General features: G+C 39.5%; 1 protein-coding gene across 1 annotated transcript; it reads left to right on the top strand.

Moving 5' to 3' along the window:
- The first annotated feature begins 810 nt into the window (after positions 1–810).
- On the top strand, positions 811–17141 carry NPY (neuropeptide Y). The gene is made up of 4 exons (XM_063303780.1): positions 811–1292; positions 3004–3191; positions 13683–13763; positions 16856–17141. Exons 2-4 carry the CDS (start codon positions 3004–3006, stop codon positions 16878–16880), a joined length of 294 nt encoding a protein of 97 aa, XP_063159850.1. The 5' UTR covers positions 811–1292; the 3' UTR covers positions 16881–17141.
- Positions 17142–26807: the final 9666 nt, after the last annotated feature.

Genomic DNA, 26807 nt, shown 5'->3' on the forward strand with positions numbered 1-26807 from the left:
TCTCCCTACATGTTATAGTTTTAGTAGATGTAATAACTGCATTTCACCAGGACACTTAAAATGTCCCTTATAACGTGTGAAACAGAAATGTCTATACTGATGTATCAATGGATCATGCACACTAATAAAACTAGAAGAAAATTAGTGTGCATGAATGTGTGAAAAAGCACATGCAGGAGCTGTTTTATCCATAAACACTTTTGAAACTTACTCATGATATTTCTTCTCACTCTTTGGTCTGGAAGTTAATCTTTGTGTAAAAAAGTAGCATGTGAAATCCAGGGATACGGTGGTGCATACTGGTGGAATTCCAGAGTCATTCAGCCTCTCCAGGTGGGGCAGCAGACAGCAGTCAACAGGTTTTTTTCTAGCTTTAGTTTGACAGATTCCATTTCTGGATTTGAAATTTATCACAATGCTTATGGGATGACTGAGTTCTCAATTTCAAGATCAATATTGGCAGGGAAAAAAAGAGAGTGAAGGCCTCTAGGGATGCTGCCTCCCAGGGACCAGAGAGAATGCAAATTCTTGCACCCCAGTAGAAAATTTACTCCCCCTTTGAAGTCTATAGCTGCTGCCAGTGCCTGTGGGAGCCTGATCACCTGTCAAATTCCCTCTCTCCTGACTATTATGGATCTATTCCAGAGGTTCATTTGCCCACTGGATCGCCTCCCATTGGCAAAATGGGGACCCAGCCATCTCACCCTGAGGCCTTCAGCAGTGTTGGACTCTCCAAAGCAACGGTGACTGAGAATGATGGGAAATGTAGTTTCACACATCTGGGAGGCAGCACAGGGTCAGGGCAGATGGGCTTAAGGAGGCGGGTGGAACGATGCTTTCAAGACCGGTGCTGCGTCAAAAGTTTCGGTTCCAGCAGTTCCCCCTGGGGAGCAGTGGATCCGCCGAGGCTTTGCAAAAAGGTGTTGCTCTGCGGAAACATCGGGGAAAATCTTTTTTTCGGCTTGTTCGTTTGATTTAAACTTGTCCGAGGGTGGCCGGAAGGCAAGCGCCTCTGACTCAACAGCTTTGCGCCCCTCCCAATTCAGCAGCCTTCAACGCCAAACACGGGACAAGGCGCAAACAGAGAGTAAGGAAACCGCGGGCGAGGAAGGGGGATTTGAAGTCACCCATGCGCGATCGCTGGAGGCCCCTCCTGCCTGCCGGAGGAGCCATAAAAAACCCTCGCCGAGGCGCGCAGCCCCACACTGGGAGAACGGAGCCATTGGCGAGGAAGGCGGCCGATATCGATCCGGGAGTAGCAGAACAAGCGAGAGTCTTACGTACCACAGAAGGTGAGCGGGCGCCTGTCCCGGAATCGCATCGCTTTCTTTTCGTGCCTTTCTTCTCCTTTCTAGGAAGACTCTTGCCTATTCGCGGGAAACCCGGTCGGACAGAGTTTCCTCGATGCCCACCGCCTTCCCTGTCTCCCCCGTGTTCCTTCAGACCGAGTGCTCTTCCTTTTCTTCGGGAACTAGTTCCTCCTGAGGAAAGCGGCTTTCCTCCCAGCGCCGCTTCCTTCAGCGTTAAGGCTCGCCACTTTTCCCGCACGATGCTGCGGTCGAAGCGTGTGGCTAAGTTCAGTTTGACTTTTCTCCCAATAATTTGGCTTCCCGGGACCCGGGTGTAGAGGAAAGGCGTCCGGTCTGCTCGAAATATACCTTTATTTCTCCTTCTTTTGCGAGAAATACCCCTTCCCCCTTTTTTGGGAATTGGAATTCCTTTTTTTTATCAGTAGCTTACGGGGAAAAAGAATAATTTGAAAACAGACAAACAAAAAACCACAAGCCAATAGGATAAACAAGACTTTTAAAAGATACGTAATATTGCGGAGGATATAATATCAGTTTCTATTTGGTTGGGGAAGGATTTATTGTGCGGTTAGTGGTAAATTGCATCTGTTTTCCATCAAAGGATCCCAAGGTTAGTTTTTCCATCTCCAGGGTGGGGGGAAATCCTAACAGACCCAAATCCTAGAGGGCAGCTTTAAGCATTCCTGAATTAGCAGTCATCTGGATCATTTTCAATGACCCTTTGTTATGCCGCTAATTAGAACAGCTGGCACCAAACTTGCAAATTTAATAAGTTTTCAGCTGAATTTTATTAACAGGTTATAAGGATTAGGCATTAAAAAAAATGAAACTTATCCATAAGAAGATCTAGGCAAATTACATAGATCCATATTTTTCCTTAGGGTATTTCCAGACAAGGCTTTTATTCTGCAGTGCTCTGCCTTATTGATGGAATTGGAGAGGGGGGGTTCAGTTATGTTTTCTGTTTGTAATTCTCCTGTTGTTTCTTCCATCCTATTTTTATTTTCAGGGCAAATCCATTAAGGAAGGAAAGATGGAATAGCTGCACAATGCCTTTTTGAATGATATAGTGGGATATAGACCTCCCTGTTGGTCAACCCGATGGGAAAGGTTTTGAACATTTTTAAATAACAGCCACTACAAAAGAAAACAAGAGAGGAATTTGAAACAAATGCCTTCCAAAATTTCCCCATAGAATATAATTTCAACACTGAGGTACAGAGGAGTTACATTTTTTCCTCTTTTTACTTGAAAGAGTTCTATAGTGCTCTTCAACCAAAAAAACTCATAGCAATTTGTAATGCATTAAAGCCATTAAAAACATACCACAGTTTCTCTCTCAACATTAAATAATTACAGGGGCTAGTGTGCAAGCTAATGAGGTTACAGAAGCATTTCTCCAAGCAACAGAGACAGATTCCCATCCAGACCAACTCTTAGTTTTAGAAACTAGCCTCTGGACAAATAATTTTATTTCTTTATGTACTTAGGCTTATAGGCCAATCACAGATGACTCTAAGTGGCAACTTAGTATATTCAGTAGATCTGAATGAGCGTCTTATTCTAAGACTCTTTGTGAAAGCAAGGGATTGGTAACCACAATTTTTCTATTCCTTCCCTGAGAAGGGGAACAGAGAAATATTGAAAATAATCCTTTGGTTGCCTCCCCCTGCAATTTCCTGTTTTCCTACAGATGCAGGGGACTATGCGGTTGTGTCTGTCCATGATGACACTTGCCCTGTGCCTGCTGATCTGTCTGGGAACATTGGCAGAAGCATATCCCTCCAAACCAGACAGCCCTGGTGAAGATGCGCCTGCAGAAGATATGGCCAGATACTACTCGGCATTGAGGCATTACATTAACCTCATCACACGGCAAAGGTAGGTACCAAAGCAATATTCAGTGTGGAAAAGGGAAGTGTATGATATGGTTACTTATTACATGAGGGAATATTTTTATTTTCCAGGGTTTCCATAACGTTTTTTATCCTGACGCCCTTCATATTAGAAATGAAGGAATCCTGACATAGTGTCATTGAGATCTTGGATTACTAGTACTTCCTGTTCAATTAGGTAGAAAAATGGGGAATTGTTCCAAATGTATGTTTGTCACCATGAAGAACTATCACTGGTTCAGGTGCCCCTGGTGAAATTCCCCTTCCTATGAAACTATTAAGCACATAGTATGTGGTACAATTGGCCAACACTGATGGCTTCCCTGCTAAGTTCATCCTTTATTTTGAGGAATCTAGAGACTGTCCATCCCAATTCATTCATTCCTGCATTTTCCTCCCAGTTAAACTAATAAAAAGTAACGAAGTTCATTGCTGTTACAGGGTGACCTTCAAAATATGTGGCACTGTTTTGATCTCATTTGTGGTGGAGTCATGATAGATGTGGTCCATTATTAAATAGCCATGGAACTGTTTTCTCTCCAATAGCAGTGGGATAGGGCTGTCAGTTTCACCATTCCTTCCTTCTGCTTTTCTTAATAACTCTGATTATCCTATAATCTAAGCTGGCTTGCTATATGGAACAAACAACATACCAAGATTTGTAGTTAGGTAAAACTTGTGTTATAACCAGTACTACCCATAGTAGAAGGAGTAATAGTAGGTTGTGGGAATGGATAAAGCTTCCTTCCTTTCCAAAAGGCTGGCCACTTCTTTTGAATGAGGAGTAGGACAATGAAAAATTGGTTGGGGATGCCTAGGAGAAAATCTCATTGTATTAACAATAGGGCTTTATTAACCCAAACAAAACCACTTCTTCGTTGCTGTTACAATTTACTTTGCACTTGACACATCTAATTCAAGAGTGGGAGGAAGATAACTTTGAATTATAACATGGTGTATCATTCATATCTGGAGTCCTGGGGAAACTTCATTTTCTGCTGAAATGAAGAAGCAGCCCTTATGTGGGGCATTTTGCCAGATGTATCCTATAACCACAGGGAGTTGGCAGGCCACCTATGTGATTCTTTTTCTTGTGTTCTTTCTTTTGTCTGCTGAGAACAATGCCTATATGATATTGAGAACAGACATTTAAAATGGAAAGAGCCTCCAAACTAGCTTTTCTCAGTCCAGTGCCCTCCAGATGTTCAACTCCATGAACATTTCAGCCAATTTTTATAGGACTGCAGCCTGAATTTGAGCTGTAGAGTTACTCTATGAATTCAGTGTGGTGATGTTAGCTGAGGACCATAGAGTTGTAGAATTATATATTGATGGCATGAAACTGGGGAAAGGTGCACTAAGCCAAACCATTCTATTTTTCACATCACACCTATTTAGGAAAGAAAAAAGGTCTAAATCAGTTCTAGCATAGGGCTGACTCTGATACTTTACAACCATCCCCCACATCCACAGATGTTTTTATGGATAGGCTTCCTGTTCATAGTACAGCTGTTGCTATAAACTCCAGTATTGACAAAGAGTAATCATGGTAAGAACAAGTATATTAGCTCAAATTCATTGGTCCATCAACCATATTCTTGTGTACAGCCATCTGAGGAAGTCTACACTGATGCTGCTGATATAAATAAAGTCCCTTCTTTCAGCCCATATGGCAGGTCAAGATAATAAGGTCTTGTAAGTTCCCTAATATTTAGGATAGATGGCAAGAATATTCTAGGTAATTTCTTCTGCATTTTGACCATCTGCCTTGAATTTGATAGGTTTTACATATTTATGTGGGTGGGAATTTAATAAAAATGCAATATGTGGATAAATAAATGGATAAATAAAATAATAAAGATGAGAACCTCACTTGTCAAAAACAAAAAAAAATCACTGAAATTCTTTATTGGTAGGTTGTGGCATTCTTATGTGTATCTCAGTATGACAAATATGTGTATTTTGTTTTTCATTGTACAATTTTGTCTGCAACCTCTGCAGCCTCGCTGACTTATGCCTGAATTAGACTCTTTGACTGGGACTTTTTAGATTAGGAAGCATGGATAGCCAGGGTGGCTTCTGAGTGTGGAGAGACATACAACAATAAAAAGCCCCACCTGAACCATCAGTCACATTGCAATTAGAAAATAGGCTCAAATTACACTTTAATAAGTTTGAAAGCAACAAAGAATAAGGTAGAAAAATAGAGGATCTTTCAAGAAGACACAATATCAGGAGCTGATCTTGAGAAATGATGGTTTGCCCTAAGTATGCACTGTCAAAAGGGAAGAAAAACAATCTTCTGTCATGATAAAGGCCAACACATTTTTTATGGTGTATGCTTTTGCCAATTGGAGTTCATTCCATCCACTTTCTAGACCATAAAAACTTACACAATAATAAATGTGTTGTAAGACTCTTGGTTGTCTTTGCTGCAACAGACTAACAGGGTTACCATTCTGGAACATAGGAAAAGAAGATAAAATTTTAGATTTGCTCTTTGCTTGACCTCTCCTTGCCATCATCAGCCCAATATGGAGCTGCCAGTGTAAATGGAGTTCGAGCTTTTGAAGATAAAAGTGAATGGTATTTGACCCCGTCAATCCTAGACAAACATTTCTCAAGAGAGAAAGGTGAAGAGAGAGCAAGAAAAAACCCAGAATGTAGTGGGCTCATATTGTGGAAATAAAGAATAAAAGCTGTCCCCTGCTTGATCTGAAATTTTCAGATGAAGGTATAGTTGATGGGGAATTGTGACCCTGATACTGAGTATTGTTTGGAGAGATTATTTTAATGAATGCAGCACTGCTGAGCTACATTGCTGAAGGTGGAAAAGCCTTGTGGCTTCTCTTTTTCCAATGAAAATCCGATCACTGGACTTCAAATGAAGAAAGGCCCAGGCAGCTCATGGACTGTACATAGCCCATCCCTGTTCTGCAGGTTGGTCCTGCTCCCGCACTTTTATCTGTTGATTTCTTTGTGCCCACTTTCCCTTTCTAGGAAGGGAATATGAAGATTCCCTTCATATTCAAATGAAAATTTGTTATCTACCCTGTCTACAGCTTGGTTTGGTCAGCAGATTCCCCCCTCCCCCCCTTTTTTTTTACCATGTGGCAGGAGAAAAACATCAAATAGTTGTAACAGTTATGATCATATTTGGCAGGAGCAAATGGGAACTCTGTCAGGTTGTGTTACTTTAAGAATCCTAAGGCATTTTATAGTGAATGACAACTCTTAAAGCTTGCATTTCAAGACTGGGATGAGTCATTCCAGAAAGGTTCCTTACTCGTCTCCAGACACACAGTCTTTGCATAATTATCTGGGAATGTTCCACCAGACACAATGTGTAAAATGGGCTTCCTAGTACATATATTCATACTTGCCTCATTAATAGTGGATCTCTGTATACCAAAATCTCATTTAACTGTATAAATACTGACTTGCACAAACTCACAGAAATTAGTCTACAGAAAACATATTCCTATAAAATAATTTTAAATGTTTTTATAATATTTGACCTGTGCCTGTGTTTCTGCATAAAAGGATTGTATGTACAATAGATTAACCAGATCCTATAGTCTGAACCATTCAAATGAGGCGCAACCCTTTGCTTAAGTTACCACTTAAGGGCATTTTATCTTAAAAGACTCTGGATTGTCTGTTGCACATTTGCTGAATAGGGTGGGTACCTAAGCATAATTGCAAAAAAGGAAACACAATGTCAAAAAGGTGACATAATTTGCATACCAATTTTACATGCTATTTATACATATAAATACACTTCTAATTGCTAAAATTGAAATAGAAATACAATATAGTGTGATAGAGACTGACCAGGTCACCTATACACTTGCCTTTTCAATTGTTCTACAGGTGCAGCTTCCATGCCTATTTTCTCCCTTATGATTCTGTTTCCTTAAAATAGACATGTATTGGACAACCTGCCAAATAAAAGATAGCATTCAAAGATCCTTGCAAAGAAGTGCATACATCAAGCATTGACTTTCTTAGTGAATAAATGTCATTTTAAAGGATTGTGTGTCCAGGTTGGTCACATGAAGAGTAGATCTATTAAAATCAATGGGATTTCCAGTCAGTTCATTTTAGGGAGATCGTGTGTGAAAGGTCCCCTGTGCAAGCACCGAGTCATGTCTGAGCCTTTTGGGGGGATGCCGCTTTTGCAACGTTTTCTTGGCAGACTATAGCGGGGTGGTTTGACATTGCCTTCCCCAGTCAGCACCTTCCCCAGCAAGCTGGGTACTCATTTTACCAACATGATTTAAACTATTGTTATTTTTTTAATGACTATGGTATTTTATAGTTTTCTTCTGGGATTTCCAAAGTTCTGGTTAAAAAGGCTACATATTGTGAAATAATTTGTTCAGACACAGGTCTTTAGGAGGCATGTAGATTGGAATTAACCTTTGAGGAAAAGTTTTAAAAAATGAGAGGGAACATAAAAAGCTAAATCATTTTAATATTTCAATTTTATAATTTAATAACAAATGAAGTTCAGAGGTAAAATCTCTCCCTCTGCATGTCTGCTTATGAGATATCCCATTTAGCCCAAGAAATGATTATAGCATAGTCCAGTTTGGACTCGTCACCAAATTGATTTACAATTCAAAACAAATGAGATAGTTTTAATTAGGTTTTCGCTTTCTCTGGACTCTTAAGAGTTGGAAGAATTGAATTAGAAGCCAGGAAGATAATATTGCCCATTAAAGCTGTTTTAGCAAATAGATAAATTATTTTCTGTACAATAAAATAGCTAAAAAAAGATCAAGAATCTAATAGAACTGATTCTCTTCAAGCATTTTTAATTATCTGGGATTGCAAACACAAGGCTATTCTGTAAACCAATGGATCATAGAGGTAACAGGGAATGATTCCTATAAAGTGCTGTAATTTTCCAAGCAGCAGTTGCTGCTGTCTGTGGCCTTACCCTGGTTCTTGTATTATGTTGTTCTGTGTGAATATAAAACAAATCAGAATTGTTTCCTGGACAAGGCAGCCCTGCACAAATCCAGACTTAAGGAACCCATTGTGACGCTTTAACAATGTCATTATACATGTAAGAAGATCCATTTTGTCACTGTGACTGCCTTCACAGGTGCTAAACCTTGTTTATTTAATACAGGTAGTCCTTGACTTATGACTGTTCGTTTAACACTGTCCAAAGTTATGATGGCCTTCGAATGGATGCTTTGTGGCCTGTAAAGCACTTCTGAGTGTTGCAAAAGTTGCAAAATGTTGCAACACCCCCTCCTCCCCAGTCATATTTTGCATTTTGGATGCTTGGCATTTATGACCAGTTGCAGCATCCTGCGGTCACGTGATCGTGTTTTGCAATTTTTTTGCTGTTTTCCGGCAAAAAAGATCCATTGGAGAAGCTGGATTCACTTAACTACTGCTGTAAAAAATGGTCATAAAATCGGGTCCGGTCACGTGGTGACTTGACTTACAACCGCAATGATGGAAACTCTGCTCCCAATTGTGGCCATAGGTCGATGACTACCTGTAAACCACTCTTTGCAAGGTTTATAGAACTACAAAGCAATATATCATACGATGGCTTACTCCAAATATATGAATCCTTCTGTTACTTAAAATCATATCTAGAACAAATATTAAAATGAAATTATTCTTCTTTGCATTTGTCTGCTTAGTTGCAGGATCCACATGTTTTGTGCTGCACTCACATGCTTCTTACATTGAAGCTTATCAATGCATCTTGCAATGAGGGTTTTTGTTTTTCACATGGCTTGTCACAGAGCCTGATGCCAATTTGGGCTGATAGGGAGTGACTGGCTCAAGATCACCTAGTTGGTTTTAAATGAAATGAATGTTAAGATGACATTATAATGGCGAATTCAGCCTTAAGTTTGAATGGTCACTGTTTGAACATACTTCCGGTTCACTTCTGTTGTTGCTTGGTCAGTGACAATAGAGACGCAGGAGATCAGAACTGTATCAAGTATGGAATGCAGTGATGTGGTCTTTGAATACTTTTCCCCATCACAGTCTTGATCTAAGGATGCAAATGCAGCCTTCCAAACTTTGACGCTGTGTCAATCTCTGAAGAAAAGTCCAGCAGTGGTCAAGACAAAAGTTTCCAGCATCATCAACAGCTCTTCTACGCAGGAGGACACTCCTAACATTTTCTGAAATAATCCCTGTAATGTCTGGCAATTGACTTTAATCTGGCATTAATAATAATAATAGTTAATATTTTTGATAACACAATATATAGTAATACTACTTAAAATTCCTAGGTGGGATGGAGTTACTTATTTATTTATATTTCAAATTTTGTTACTGCCCATCTCACTCAAAGAATGACTCTTTGCAAAGTTGTTGCAAGTTTTCAAATTTAAAGAACTCTTCTTCAAGCAAATTGGTTAATGGGAAAAAACAGAGGGGAGAAGAAAAAAGGGTGACTGATCATGGACCTGTGCCTGCCCTGTTACGTTCTTGGATGGAATGACTGAGAACCTTGAGCAGGCATGAGCAGGCCTATCTGGTACAGAGTAATAGTAGGTTGTGTTTCTTCCAAAGTCTGCTGGAAAGAAGATGTAAGTAAACATTTGTGATTTCTCAATTTTTGCAAATATAAATTCCAGCTGTTAAAGTTATTTTTTGTCCATTCTATCAGACTTATACAGATCTACTAACCAATGGAAAACAGAAAATAAACCAAACAGTCTTTAGTTTAACAAAGATCGTTATAATTCTAGCCGTTGAGGTTAGCAATAAAATCAAAGCCGAACTGGGTAGAAGTACCTAGTGGTAGGTGCCAATGAATCCCTGAACAAAAGTCCTAGCAAAGTGTCCTCATATTCCTGCACAGGAACCCTCTGTTATAGAATGGCCAAATTTGATATATTCCAATTCTCATACAAAGCAATAGTGGCTTTGTAAAAAAAAATCATAGGGGCAGGAGCTTTTTATTAGCCGGATGAAATTATATAAAATAATTGCAGGCTTCTGAGTTTCAAGAACTCTTTAGTTAAGTCAGTTAAGAAAAATAATTGAATTACTGAAAAATCACTGAGTTATACTGAACACTCACCTTAAAAAATTATTGGAACTGAACTGATTTGAATTCAGTGGCATCAAATACTCTGTTTAGGTTCAGGTTGGAAAAAAGTAAATATTGGAAAAAGATGCAATGACAGTGTATTCCAACCACTACTTATATGAAGAAACATGTTTACAGGAAAGCATCCTGTGTGTATTGAACCATTTCCATGTGTCACTAAAACATAGACATTCTTGAAGGTTTTTTTTCATGGTTTCTGCCATATGGAAATATTAATCCAGGACAGAAGAAAATCTATTTTTTAAAAAAGTACATTACAGCCAGTGTAGATTTTACAGTTCCACTAGAGCGAATCTGAAACAAAAACTGATAAAGGACTTACATATGGAAGTGCTCTAAGAAAAGAAGGAATGTACAGTTTTACAAATAAAGAGCATATAGAGCAAAGGAGGTACAAAAAGCTGGAAGAAAATCGTTATCCAAACATTTCAATCTCTCCCCTTCTCATTGCCTTCTACTAGTTTCCTCCCTGCTCCTTTGAAAGAGTCAAAAAGCAAATTCTTTCCAACAAAATTGAGATTGGCAAATTCTCAGCATTTCTTATTGTGGGAGAGATTATTTGGGAAAGAGTTCACCCCCAAGGTCTTGTTTGAGTCTGTGGGACACTCTTATGTATCTGTAGGATTCAGAGCAGCTTTCTTAATCTAGTCTAACACATCTGGAGTCTACCAGGTTGGGAAGACTAACTTAATACTAATAAGAAACATCTGGCAAATCATTTCAGGCCAGAGACTGTATTCTATCACACTTATCACAGATATTAGCAAGGATTTCAACAGATGAGTTTTAAAGGCCAGCTTGGTGATTAAACAATGAGAAATGCACTTACTGTATTTTCCATATCTTCTTGCAACAGCACATTAGCTCTTCTACTCTTCCCAGAAAAGAATACGACTTTTCATGTTCTCTAAAAGACACAATGTCCAAAGACACGTTTATAGCAGGTAAAATGTTGGCAGCTCAATGTCTTTGTTGTTTCTATGCCCGCAGCCTCTTTCTTTAATAGCTCTATAAGTTTCCAAAAAGCAGCTTGTGCAGATAATGCTTATTAATGATGTATAACATTCCTTATGAGACTGTTGTGGAGAAAAAATTCAGAACTACTTTTCACTAGCAGCAGTTAATGAAACCAGTTTGTCAGCATTCAGCATTAGGGAAATTTCCCTTTACCTAGATCCTCCTGTTTGCTAACTGAACATAGTAAGCCTTCATAAATTTTGAGTCTCTTCCAACTAATTCAATCTGCCTCAATCTGGTACTCTCTAAATGGCCCATTTTGACTTGGAATGATGGAAGTAAATGTCCACCACAACCAGCGGGTACTTAGGAGAAGCTGATCTAATTTGTAGATTGAGCATCTGGGATGGAGGAACGCTAAGAGATGTTTTTGTGGCAACTCCCGTCAGCCACCAAATATATTTGTAAATATATTACCTGATCTCTTGATAGTATGCAGTGCTGAACAGATTTAATTCTTGAAGGTTATATGACACTGACACTCTTAAGGAAACTATTTTTATTTTGTTTTGTTGCTTTGGATGAAGAAGAAATGCTTACAAGAGTTGCCAGCATTCACCATTGCAAGATAGTCGTTGTTCATTTGTTAAGTTGTGTCCGACTCTTTGTGACCCCATGAACCATAGCATGCCAGGCCTTCCTGTCCTCCACTGTTTCCTGGAGTTTACTCAGATTCATGTTCATTGCATTGTTGATGCTATCTAACCATCTCCTCCTCTGCCGTCCCCTTCTCCTTTTGCCTTGAGTCTTTCCTAGCATCAGGGTCTTTTCCAGTGAGTCCTCTCTTCATATTAGGTGGCCAAAGTATTTGAGCTTCAACTTCAGAATCTGTCCTTCCAATGAACAGTCAGGGTTGATTTCCTGTAGGATTGACTGATTTGATTTCCTTGCAGTCCAAGGGACTCTTAAGATTCTTCTCCAGCACCACAAGATAGTAGTGCAAGATAGTAGACCTGCTTAAATAAAAAGATTTAAGCCTTGACTCAGTTTCAAGTGTGAGAAAATGGCAGTTTTGCTCAGATTCCCTTATGTTGACAGAAGCTCCTTTTTATTCTTAAAGACCTCATCCAATAATCTTATTAACTGATGCCAACGAAGACTTTGTCTTGTGATATTTGGCAAGTTTAGATTTGTTTAAAACAAATGCAATCCCCTGACTTTATTATGAAAAAGCTATTTATTTGCTCTACTGCTGAAGGTAGGTCCACTGGCAAGTACTGTGGGGAAGACAAGCAGAAACAAACCACAGACCATTCTAGGAAAGTGTTTGAATCAGCTGTATAATGAATCAAAACACAGTATTCACAGTTCAATCATGCAGCTGGTGCTCTTCACATTTTTCATGCAAGACTCATATTTTGGCTTTTGAAGATGTAGATAAACACTGAAAAAAGTCTCTGACTATACATTTGTGTATACAATTGCAGTGGAAATAGGGTTTTTAAATCTAGTTCTGCTGATAGAATGTAAGATTTACTAGAACTTTCTTCTGCAGATCAAATAGTTCTTATCCTTCTTTATTTTTTCCTCTTTCCCTCTCCTGTCCTCCAAAAACTTCCTTTTTAAAATCTCTCTTTAAGTCTTAATTCACTGCTGATAAAATGAGGTTCTGTAGGTTGCTTGATTGAATGGTATGCTGTAACTGGAGGCCCTGATAGATATCTTGCTACTCACGGAAGTATGTTACCTGCTTTTTGTTGAGGTAGTGCAATTGCAGAATTGCTATTTAGAAAGGTTAGCTTGATTCCCTCTCAGTTGTGTTGTAGGCAGACAGTGATGACTGTTTGTACCATTGGGCTTTTAATCATTATTTGATGTTTTATATTGTCATACTTGACTTTTACTGTATTGAATGTATTTATTCTCTGCCATATTGGCTGAAGTTGAAGAAGTTGTATTCCAGCATATCAGAAGACACAACATCGAGGGCAGCTAGTGAGTTCTGAATGGCAGTGTCTCTCCAAGGAGTCTTTCGACTCTCTCCAAGGAGTCTTGGACCTTTTATTTGGAGATGGCAGAATTGAACACCAGGTTGTTTGTTTACAAAGCCCATGTATAATATCAATCAGCTGTTGTACCTTTGTGGAGTACATATGGGAGAGGCACTTAATATAATGTTTAGATTATGTTTTAATTTACATTTAGTAGTTAAGCTGAATTGTTTCCCATTTTTAATAACACTAGATCTTGTATGGTATAGATTTTTCTTGAACTGTTCAGTAATACTATATATACTATGATGGGTTGAACAATAAATACGCATTGGAATATTGATTGACAATTGTGCATATTTGTGCTTGTTTAGTGCTTTTTTCTTGAAAAGATCTAACAAACTTAATTTTTAAACTTATTTAACAGATATGGAAAACGATCAAGCCCAGAGACACTGATCTCCGATCTTTTGTTGCGAGAAAGCACGGAAAACATTCCTAGATCTAGGTAATAGAAAATTAGCTTTCTGTAAGTTATTCTTGTAAGTTGCTTAGAACTTTATTTAGACTGTCCATATTTAATTTAAAGCCCAAGTTTTGCTTGGACAAATCTAGGATTGCACCAATTCTGGAATGCTGATGAGTTTTGTATCCTGCATTAAAGGTTGCCAAATCTTACTTGGTATCTCAAAAAAACAAACAAACTACTATCCCACTGTTTTGTGATTCCAAGTATGATTGTTGTATTGTACTGTGAACATATTGAGCCTTGCATGAATAACTGGACTCTCATTTATTGCTACTTTCTCCTCTCATTCTTTTTCTCTCTCATACCCTCCGAAAAACAAAATCTCTGAACCTAATTTTAGCTGAATAATTATTCATATAATAATTCTATTAGACATGGTGAGCTCCCACCAAAGCTAAGCATTGCTCAGTCATTTTTATTACAAAAGTAGACAGGTAAACATATATTTAACAATTCAGTTACAATAATTAAAATAGATTGTCTTGGATGACATTAGTTAAATATTTTTTTTAATGTTGTCTTTCTCTAGTTCTAACATTCCTCCCTGCATATGTTTTAATGGATTGTTAATATTTTATCTTATCCTGCTTTAGCATACATTTTTATAACTATTGTAAATTCCTTCAAATATATAAATAGATTGAAGGATCTGTCAAGGCCAGACTCACCAGAAATGACTTGATCCTCTCTGCTTTTTTGTTAAAACTGGAATTAGTGGCAAAGTCTTTTAGCCAACACGTATAGGCTGATGGAGGAATCACTCTAACTTGCTTGTTTTAATGGATGTTCTTGGGGGGCAAACAGGAGACAAATGACAATGTATGCATTATGACACAATGAGATTGACTACATACTTACATTAGATGTGATTTTATAATTGCACATTTGTACAGTGACATCATAATGCTGTCCTTTTGATGTTATCATGGCTTGTTATGGATACTGTTGCTTATATTACTACCTGGAAAGAGTTGTTTCAGTTACTAAGCAGAGAGAGAAATGGATATCATCTCTTGTTCAGAGAAGCTTTAATCTTGTATTTTCATCCCTGTCTGAACTATGATACCTTGATGCCGCAAAGATGATTCCACGCCAACTTAGATTCAGATGAAGTTTAGGAAACTGAACAGACTTGCCCTCTTGAAATCCAGAGTCTGAGGTTTTAAAATTATTTCTAAATGGATATGGGTGCGGAAGATAAATGTCAGTGGTTTGTGGTAAAAAGATGACTTTCCAAGATGACTATAATGAATGTTGGCAGCTAAACATTAGTTTGTATCATTCTGCAATTATTCTTACTGAATACTACCCCAATTTCTCTCTCTCTCCTGCATGGGAAGAGATTCATGTAAAACATGGGGGTAAATTGGTAAGGGTGGGATGAGGACTGCCTACCTATTATGGGATGCCTTTGCATAGAGGCAAGGAAATAAAAACAAAAATGGGTATGTCCCAGAATAAAACCCACATTTACTTATTATGTGTTTTAATAGATACTGAGGCCAATGGCTGTTTCCAATAATCCCCCCATATCATTTGCTTGACCAATGTAATCATAGAGAGATGAGAAAAGTATTCCTCTCTCCATTCTACCTGAAAGGATGGGAAATATTTGTAGAAAAGCTATTATGCTTAGCTAATTATGCTTAGCTAAATGTGGCAACAAGATTCTGCTCAATCACAAAGTTTTCCCATTGCATGGAGAACTATAACATTATTCTTCTGAACAAGGCAACTACCTGTCTTTGGATTTTCACACCATCAGCACAAAGAAATAGGATCTGGAGTAGGTGTAATACATTTGCTATGTTTACAAATCTAATTAACAGGGTCTTGATTCAGCTCCCTTTTCAAAATGCATTTTCCCATTCTTATGTATGGATGGAATGTTCTTTTCCTTTAAGGCACAAACGAGCAAAGTGTAGCTCAAAACCCACACTGCTGAGCCCCTTAATGTGGCCTTTGGAGCTACTCTGATCATGCATATTGAGAAGTGATGGGACAATCCCTCATCGGTTTAAATAAGGAACAGTTGAAAACATATAGTACATACATGAAAACTGATAAGTGCTTTGCCTTGTTCATCTTTCCCAACATAGTGTCCTTCACATAAATTGGGACTGTAACTCCCAAAATATTGAGGTGGTGTAGCTATTCTGGCTCAGAATTCTGGGATTTGAAGTTCCAGTGTACCTGAAGGGCACAAAAATTGAGGAAGCATATATTATGCAATAGAACCCAAAAGTCTAGCATCTATCTCACAGAAGATGTTTAAAATATCATGTAATCTCTTTGCATGTATTGTTTATACAATCTATCACCCACTACATATGGATGTAATTATAAGCTGCAGGACATTTAACTCCCTTCATGTGATGAATCATGTTGCATCAGGAATAAGGAATCCATGTTCTTCTCCATTTCCCTGGCCATCATCCACGCTGGCTGAGGCTGGTAGAACTGCAATCCAGCAACATTTGTCAGGCTAAAATTTCTCCACTTTTAATTTATATACTCAGACTAAATATAAAGTAACTTGCATGAATAAGCTCCCCTGAACTAACTGATGTTATTCCATAGTAAGGAACAGTAGAAAAGTATAAAACAATATGTCTGAAATAATTCAATACTTTTTACTTAGCCAGCTGTTGCTTCTGTATAACTAAATAATGTGATATTTTAAATACAAACATGTTTCATTTTATTGTTAAGATAATGATCCTGCATGCAAGGAAGAAAGAGAAATAAATTCTACTCACTAATACATGGTTAACAGTTCAATTGCTTGATAAGTTTAAGCTTGGCTGTCTTCTTCATTGGTATATCAATAATGAAAAGAAATACAAATTCAGAATTTGCTGAGTTTTAAAAGAAAAATATTACCTTTTCCTTACTTCATATGTACATTTTAATTCAAATTCATTATGCAAAATAGCTGTAAATTCAACTGTATTATGATGGCTCATTGCCTATGTCTCTTTCAAAGATCTGGGATTATATAATTGTTTGTTTTTAATTTTCTTGTGGAGATATTTAAATCTTTCCCCACTCTTTTTCATGGTGTGCTGTAGGTATGAAGATCCTGCAATGTGGTGATGGGAGTCACAGCCGACCTTCAGTCTTTTTTCCTAGTTTTCACTCCATGTGCCATAGGTAGAAGACCAGTTGGAGGTCCACCCACCAGTGCATGCAGCCATTGTACTGAATTCTGTAGGTTCCCCCCCCCCTTCATTATCCTTGTACATACATTTATTTAAATAAATTACTTGTGCACTCTAAATGGTAACATTTTAATGCAAGAGGGTCACTATAATGAGTAGAGATTTTTTAAGCTATTAACATTTAATTTACAACTTCCTTACTGTCTAAAATAGCATGTATAACTGTAGCATCCACCCTAATAGTTGTATAAAAAGTAGCATTAATTTTACATCTTATTTGGTCCAGGGGCTCACTTTTAAGAATTGATTTCTACAACATTATTTATTTCATAACTATTGCTGCCCATGACACAACTGAAAAAGAATAAAATTATGTAGAAAGTGCATATTTTTTTAATCGGTGTACAAAATATTATTTATTGTCTTGACAAACCTATTTATTATTTATATCATTTTTATGGGAAGGAAAGGATCCACTGGATTCCAGTAGAATATCCCAATTAATCAAGAAAAGTATACAAATACCCATGCTACTTCATGTGTTTTAAGATTATCCATAGAGGGGAAAAAAGTAATGTTTTTAAGAGAACAAACAACTAATTTGCAAAGATTGAACATTACTGCAGAATCTGTGGCTTACTAAACAGAACCCAAGCTTTGGGATCCTCATGGGAGGGCATCTCTCCAGTGCTCCTGGGAGCGGAGAAGAGTCCATCAGTTAGTTTCCTTGCCAGCCAAGGTTGCCCCTGCTGTGATCAGAATCATGAAACTGTGGCTGGTTGCTCTAATGTGTTGGGTTCACATACAGTGCTAAGCTATGGCTTTTAAAATTATGGTTTAGTGAATAAACCACCATTGGCTGGGATCATATAACTGATTAGACCAAAACCAAATAAACCACATTATATAATTTGCATGTTCTGAAGGAGGCCAATGACTGTTCTCCCCAGATGCATTTATCTATGTCTGGAATCTGTTGTGGGCAAGGCAATGTTTTTTTGTCCAGGGATTGCAACTCATTCTTCAATTCAGCTGGAAGGAGACAGGATGCCTTCTGGTCACCTAATGATATAATTGGAAGGGGAAGAGCTGATTTCTTTCAGCCTTGTTTTCCCCTTTGGAGAGTTTTAAGGGTAGGAATGAGCCTTTGGTCCTCAAATCGCCCCCCCCTTCCCAATTATGCCACCATAATAATTATGGAAACAGAGCCAGCATGACTGGGATCTGTTCTGCAATGAGTGATTGTCATATCACATTCTCCAAAAGGTAATTTCTGATGTTTATATTGGATGCTTTATCCTGAGGATTTTCTCTGTTTCCATAATAAGGGTTTGGGGGTTTTTTTGTGGGGGGGTGATGCCTTTGAGTCAGTGATGACTCCCGGCGACTGTCTGGACAAGTCCTTGCAGTTTTCTTAGCAAGATTTCAGAAGTGGTTTGCCATTGCCTGCTTTTCCAAGTCACCCAACTGGCTTTGTGCCTCAGGCAGGACTAGAACTCACAGTCACCTGGTTTCCAGCCTGATGCCTTAACCACTATATCACACTGGCTCTTTCCATCCATAATATGTACTGGGCCAAAATATGTAAAATGAACACATTTGCCCACCAGCCATGTATGGAGGGCTGCCATATTCATGGTAAAGTTGCTTTTTTGGAGCAGAGTTGGGCCTAGTGGTACTTGGATGGAAGACCATCAGAAAAACCTAGGGCTGTAGACTAGCTGGGAGAGTAAAAAGCATCCCAGGAAAGGGAAACGGCAAGTCCCTTTGGCATGCAAGTTGTCCTAATATAACAGCAGTGTTTATTTGGATAGATAGCCAGTTACAGTATTTAGTTATGACGGAATGACTGCTTTTCACTTGACAAATTTAGGAAAGAAGGTCTGTATTTGAAAGGCTGCAGTGACAGATATCTAATAATGGAGTCCTGATGAGAATAATTCAATTTGTACTGCTCTATTTTTTTCTTATAAGAAGAATGGGAAGTAGCCTTCGAGGTGGCTGCACCACTGCTGGCAAGACCCATAGACATTGATCCTTAATTTCAGGCTTAATTAGGCAGAATGCCAGAAATGACTCAAACATTGCAATGGAAGTTTCTTTTTTTAATTGGCATGACTTTTTATCCTTCTTCATCATGATACAAAGGTCCAAAAGTAGAGAGGGGAAAAATCAGGACATTTTCCTTACGCATTAAATTTCACAACCTCAAGCAAGACTAGCTTAAATATAGCAGCTACTTTCACGCAGTGTGATAAGCCATAGTTTGTTTAACTGGTTTGTAGATAAACCACACCCTCTGGGATCACACATACCTTTAATCCATAAAACCATAGTTTGTAAATCAGTATGGCTGGATTCATATAACACACTGACCAAAATCAACAAACTACTTTATTACAATGTGTGAATGCAGTCACACCTTCTGCCTCCAACGTTGTACAAACAGAGATGGAAAGGGGTAAAAGTATTTTCACTGATTTGTGGCAAACCGAGGAGCTGCCAGCAGAGCCCAGCAAAAAGACAGGGAGTGTTGCCCAAGTTCCCTGCACAGCGAAGAAGTGCCCCTCCCAGAGTGAAGACAATGGGAGGATGTTGCATTTTGTCTTCATACAGCAAAGTTTGGTTGCTTAAATGGTCCCATACATCAAGCCCTTTCAATGAGCAGCAGATGCAGAATAATGAGCCTGTGCTCATTACTTATTTTCAATGCCACTAGGACAGTCTGGCAACACCAATTTTACCCCCTGTAGCAAAGATACTAAGACTTGTCCATCCCTCAGTTGTCCTTTATACAGCACCTTTCTATACTGCAAAATTCCCAAGAGTTGCAAAACAGACAGCTAAAAGAATCAGAACAATGCAATATAGCACAGCTAGTCCTTGTCTAGCAACCACTTGTTCAGCAACTGTTCAAAATTATAATGACACTGAACGAGGAGACTTACAACCTGTTCTTGTAGTTGCAGTGTCTCCGCAGTCACATGACTGCAATTTTGGCGCACATTTATGATGGTTGCAGTATCCTCCGGTTACATGATCACCATTTGCAACCTTCCCTGCTGGCTTCCAACAAGCAGAGTCAATGGGAAAGCCTGCAGGAAGTTGCAAATGATGAACACGTGACATCACGCCTAATGACCATGCGGGATTCGCTTAACGACAGCAACCAGCACGGCCATTATAAGTTGGCGTGGTCACATGATGTCACACTTTATGACCACATTACTTAGGGAGAGAGTTGCCGGTCCCAATTACTGTTGTTAAGCAAGGACTACCTGTATGCAGACACAGACATATGTAGGAACCTGTTTTGTTGATGCCCAGTGATGCAAATTGCTCTGCTTTGAATGGCTGCATTAACTGACATTGAACATACAGTTTACAGATGTCATTATACTTAATTTCTGGAAATGCAAATATAAATATGATTACTGTAGGAGTTCATGAACACATGTTCAACTTCAAACTCATATGTTTCTTCCTTAATCACACTGATCTCATGAAACTAATATTCCAAAACAGCATGTGTTCAGACAACTTTAAATTTAATTTAATGGGTGTGTGTTATCACTGTAACCATATGCTAAAATTTAGTTTAAAATTAATGACAGAAAATAATTCCAAGCAGACCACTTGGAACAATAAAGGCACAGTTATTGCCTCTGCCAGTCTTCAATAAGAGTTATTAATTTTGCCATGAGTTAGTACATCAGGGCTTTTCCATTATCCCATTGCTTCTCATAATTCCCCAAGGCTTTCGGCAGGATCCCAAATTAACTGGTATTGGCAAAAAAAAATCCTATTATTCACACAATATTAATCGTTATGGGCAGGCCAGGGCTATTCTTTTCAGACTGAGAACATCTGTCAACTCAAGGGGTCAGAAATGATGAGTCACCCTTCTGGATTTACACTTGGCTGGACGTTCTCATCTTGTTACTTGCTATCTTGCCTGGACCCCAAACCAAATGTGGGAAATGAGAGAAACTTATGATGAAGGTTCTTGCACAAGCTATGTGTTTGCTGCAGTATGAACTTAATATAAATCTGCACTGAAACGAAGGACTGTATTTAGAATGGCATAAAACTCCAGCTGAGATGGTGCTGCCTTATCTGGCTAGTCCAGAAGTGCTATTAACATTTCTTCCCACGCCTGTAAAGGCTTGTTTTGCCATAGTGCCTCTACTTTCAGAATGGTTGAATTTCCCCTTTGTCAGAGCTGTCACAACATCACATATGGATTTTAAATTTCATATTCTATAAGTATCAGCTGGGGAGAGTTATTAACTGGAAACTATTTCTAAAAGTGCTGATGTGATTGTCCTTTTTCATACAGATAGTTGTTTAAACATATTATCTTCTTCCAGTGGTCCTCATCACATTACTCAGCTTGGAGGACCACTCCAGCTGCCTTATTGGGATATACTGTGCCTCCCAGCATCCATACCAGGAGAGAACCTTTTTCCATTAGGGTTCTTAATTAGGGTTCTTAATTATGGGAACCCTCTCCATACTCTCATTCCAGAATGGGGTCTTCTTCCAATATCTGTTTCTGTCCCAGGGAGCAGCAGTCTTTGCATTGCATTGCATTGCATTGCATTGGTGACCAACAATGACTGTAGAGTACTGTCAGCCCCACAGCACTGATCTTGTGGATTTCCATCTTCAGGTTTCATGGTGCCAGGTCCAGTATAGTCTGCACTCTAGTCTCCCTCTCCCAACACTTGAACTTCACAGGGAGTCTTCCTAATTCCCACTGCTCTGTCCCTCCCTCCCTTCCTTCTGGCTGCCTCGTCTCCAAAGGTGACTACAGTGTTGATGATTCTACCACTACCCAGTAGTGAACCACCCAATCTCTTTTTTTCACCTCTAACTGGTTACTCAACCTCTCCTGAAAATTAATTTGTTATAAATATTATGAACTCTATCTGAAGTCAATAGCCTGGGAAGGGTTTGAGGGAAGGGAAAGGAAAATAAACAGTAAACAGTGCCAGAAAGCAAACAAAGAACAAAGCAATCGAAGGAATGTGGCCTTGGCTGTATGAAGACCAGTGAGTTTGAAGCCAGAGCAGTCCAGAAGACAGCTACTAGGTGAAAATTGCACATCAAGCAAGACCTATTTAGACAGCAATGACAGCAACAACCAATGAGGCATAGCTGAGGTGGAAAGGAGAAGGACTGCTATGAAAAAGAGAACTGGGCATGAAGCTAGTTAGGGGAAACAACATGTGTACAAGCAGCATCTGAAGCTGCAGCTTCTTTTCTCCTCCCCACCCAGCTACATGATCAGTTGCTTGGCGTAGGTTCAGTGAGTAGGTAGTAGTGAAAGGTGTGCAGGTCTGTGAAAGTGCTTAAGCAAAATGTGGCTGTATTACTGTATAGTCAATAAAACTAAGAGATTAACAAGGGATTATTTGGGGCTGTCTTGCCATTTTGTGTGGATTACTTGCTCGCCCTTGATCCCTTGGAAGTTGTCTCACCGAAAGGTGTATGAGTGTGTTCTCATATAACCTCCTGACCATTGATCAAGAGTATATCAGCAAACTCAAGATGTCCATTCCCAGCTGTATGTGTGTATGTGTATGTGTATGCGTATGTGTATGTGTGAGTGTATATCCAGGTTCTCTTGTCTCATCCATGTAGAGGATATAGAGAGAGAGTGAGGGAAGAGAGGGGAAAAGAGAGGGAAGATAGTTAAGACCGATGGAGTAGAACTACCAGTGGGCCACATAGCAGACATACAGACTAGCCATAAGTATCTTGGTACCCCACAGTCACATGGGAATCATGATGAGGAGGCAAAGGAGACAGCAACACCCAAGTACCACTGAAGGATAAGACAAGTCCTGAACAGCCAGCTCAATGGGAAGAACAAGATCCATGCCATCAACACGTATACCCTGCCAGTCAATCAGATACCCTGCTGGTATAGTGAGCTGGCCAAAGGAGGACATGGAGTCTGCCAGTATGAAGGTTGGGGAAGACACATACCACCCGTAGGGGTGAGAAGGGAAATATAATTAAATTCCCTTCTCACCCCTATGGGTGGTATGTGTCTTCCTCAACCTCAGGTCCTCTACCAGAGGCTTGAGAGTTTGATGGTTCTGAGCAGTATCTTAGCTGTTCCTAGCACTGCACTCTTCTGGACAGAGAGCTCTGATGTTGTTCCTAGGGTCTGTTGGAGCCACTCTCCCAGCTTGGGGTTCACAGCCCCAAGTGCCCTTACCACCACTGGGACCACTTTGGCCTTCACTTTCCACATCCTCTCTAGTTCTTCCTTTGGGCCCTGGTACTTCTCCAGCTTCTCATACTCCTTCCTGATGTTGCTGTCACTTGGCACTGCTACATCTATCACCACCACTGTCTTCTGGTCCTTGTCTATTACTATGATGTCCAGTTGATTGGCCAGTACCTGCCTGTCTGTCTGGATCTGGAAGTCCCACAGGATCTTAGCCCTGTCATTCTCCACAACCTTCTGTGGAATCTTCCATCTGGACGTGGGAAGGTCTAGCCCATACACTGTGCAGATGTTCCTGTACACAATGGTTGTGCCATTCAGTGTATGCTGTTCCTGCCTGCATCTTACACCTTGCCGCTATGTGTTGGACTGTCTCTGAGGCCTCTCTGCAGAGTGTGCATCTTGGGTCCTGTCTAGTGTGGTAGACCCCTGCTTCTATGGATCTGGTGCTTGTGCTGCTATGATCAGTGCCTCAGTGCTGTCTTTTAGTCCAGCCCTTTCCAGTCACTGGTAGGATTTCCCAATGTCAGCCACCTCAGCTATCTGTCAATGGTACATTCCATGCAGGGTCTTGTCTTGCCATGGCACTTTCTCTGCTTGATCTTCCTTCCATGTCTGCTGCTGCCTCAGACATTCTCTCAGCAGCTCATCTTTAGGTGCCATCTTACTGATGTACTCCTCGATGCTCTGGGTCTCATCCAGGACAGTGGCTTTGACACTCAACAGACCCTGCCCTCCCTCTTTCTGCCTGGTATACAGTCTCTGGGTGTTGGACTTGGGGTGGAAGCCTCTGTACATTGTGAGGAGCTTCCAGGTCTTCATATCAGCAGCCTCCATGTCCTCCTTTGGCCAGCTCACTATACTGGCAGGGTATCTGATGACTGGCAGGGCATACATGTTGATGGCATGGATCTTGTTCTTCCCATTGAGCTGGCTCTTTAGGACCTGACTTATCCTTTGGTGGTACTTGGTTGTTGCTGTCTTCCTTGTCTCCTCATTGTGGTTCCCATGTGTCTGTGGGATACCAAGGTACTTGTAGCTGGTCTGTATGTCTGCTATGTGGCCTGTTGGTAGTTCCACCCCATCAGTCTTAACTACCTTCCCTCTCTTTACTACCATCCGGCCACACTTCTCCAGTCTGAATGACATCCCGATGTCCTCACTGTAGATCTGTGTCAAGTGGATCAGTGAGTCGATGTCTTGAACCCCCAAACTCCCAGGCGTCTGGTAGAGGACCCGAGGTTGGGGAAGACACATACCACCTGTAGGGGTGAGAAGGGAAATATGTACAGTATGTATGTATGTATGTTTATGGGAAGGACTACAACCCCAATCCCCCTACATGTATTCAGTAAGATCATGCTTGGGATTGTATGAGCACCCCTTCACTCTTCTAAGACATAACACTAAACTTCCATACTTGAAAAAGTGGAAAAGCATCCCAGGCCCCAGTCCATAAAGGACCTTTCAACTCCTCAATTTCAGCAGTATGGATTGTCAATAAAGTTAGCTTTCAAATTATTATTTTGCAACAACAATAATGCCATTTGGGATTTTTATGGATTATTATCTATTTTTAAGAATTTTTATTAGCTCATCCTTTTTTGACCCAGTTTTACTTTTCTCAAACTGAGTGTAGCACTTGGCTGGAAAAATGCAAAGAAGGGCAATTGTTTCCTCCATCTGTAGAGTATGAACTACAGTTACACAGTAGTTACTAAAATGGGAATGGATTAATGGGATAAGGAGAATTGGTCCTCCTTTCTTTTAGCAACTAGGACAACCTTTGACTCCTGCCATGAGAAAGAGTAGTTCACCTCAATGAGGTCCAGTTTCAGGGAGTATGTGTAGCACACGCCATGCAGACATTTTGTTTGCTAACATGAATCTGATCTCACCATCACTGCCAGTAGTCAAACGATAGAGCTAAGGAAGTGTTTCTGCATTGGATTTTTCTTTTAATCTTCTCTGAGTAAATTAAAATTCCTGAAAAATTATGAATTCTCAGTAGGCTTAATGTATTTCTTTCTGTTTTTTAAAACGTGTCTGGCATGAAATTATAATAAGTTCCCTCCATCCCACTCTTTCCTCCTCTATTACTAGACTGTAAAATTCATTTTCTGTCACAGAGAATTTAATTTGCAATCCAGCCTCAAGCTTCAGAGTGCTTGACGAAGTAAATGGAGAAAATACGCCAAGAGAGTTTCATTTTTAGAATTGTGGTGCAAAAATAAAAGTCCTCATTCATTGCTCATAGAGGAATACCTCAAAACTATATTTAATTGAGAGGACCTATCCAGCAGTTAATTTACCCAGTACACAACAAATAGACCCATGCTGAGTCATGCTGTCTCTGATGTCAAATATACAAGCTAGCCTTCCCTTTCCTTCCCTTTTATGTCTGGGCATAATTGTGGAAAATGGAAATATTCACAGGAGTATGAAATATCATAACCTATTATTTATCCTCCTCAACCACTGAACAATAATGGCTAGAAAGACTTCTAGTGTTATATTCTGGAACATCTGTGGGCTTGTTTTCAAAGGTTCACATTGAACTACCTATATATATTGGCATATCTAAGTGCTGAGCTTATACTATCCTTCTAGACCATTTACTGTAACATATTCCCTTGCTCTTAATTATGATAATTAGGATGGTCATAATATTAATGTGCTTGCTGTCTTCCCTAGAAGCTTATAATTTAAAATTCAGTGCAAGAGACAACAGAGGAAAAGGAGGGAGGTAGAAGCATGGATATACTTATTAATACATTTTACATTAATTTACTATATTGTTTTTAATAGTTTAAATATATGTGTAATTTGTATAGATGTACCAATTACACAACAGCACACAACAGCAACAACGCTGCTAATAAAAGAGATTACTCTGGTAATACTGAGTCTACTTTGGTTGCCTTCATGGTGGATAACCTATGCCAGAAGCTGGATTGGGGGAAGGAGTATAGTCCTACTAGTTCTCCTGGACCTCTGGTGGCTTGGAATAACAGCAACCATGTTGTCTATCAGGCAGTGTTCTGAAGGTTGTGTGGAGGAAATACTGCTTCGACATCTGTGCCACTGAACTGTATTGTTCCATAATGTTTAATCTTGTCTCTCTGGTCCTTCCACATCCACAGTATCTAAAATTTCTGGGAAAGACAAAAGTAAGGAACAATGCAGCCAGATGTCACTGTCATACTGGCACCCTACTCCAAAGCTCCAATGACACCCAGCTTCATCATTCCTTACTTTTGTCAACCCCAAGGAAGCAAATAATATTGTAGAGCATTATTTAAGTTGTTAACGGGATGAATGAGAGAAAACGTGTTGAAATAAACTCTAGAGAATATGAAAGTGCTGTTAGTAATAAGGATACTGGAGACTGTTCTTGATGGGTTACAATTGCCAGAGTCTGCTCCATGATCCTCTGCTATCACTTGAATCATGGGTGTGTGTGTGTGTGTGGCAACTAGATGCTAGCTGCAACCATTCCTTAACTGATCAACAGTTATCCACATATTTGCTCACATCCCATTTTGACTATTGCAATATGTTCTACTTAGGGTTATCTTTGAAAAACGTTGGAAGTTGCAATTGGTGCAACATGCTGTAGCT

This window comes from Candoia aspera, chromosome 4 (assembly GCF_035149785.1).
Source record: "Candoia aspera isolate rCanAsp1 chromosome 4, rCanAsp1.hap2, whole genome shotgun sequence".
Lineage (NCBI taxonomy): Eukaryota > Metazoa > Chordata > Lepidosauria > Squamata > Boidae > Candoia > Candoia aspera.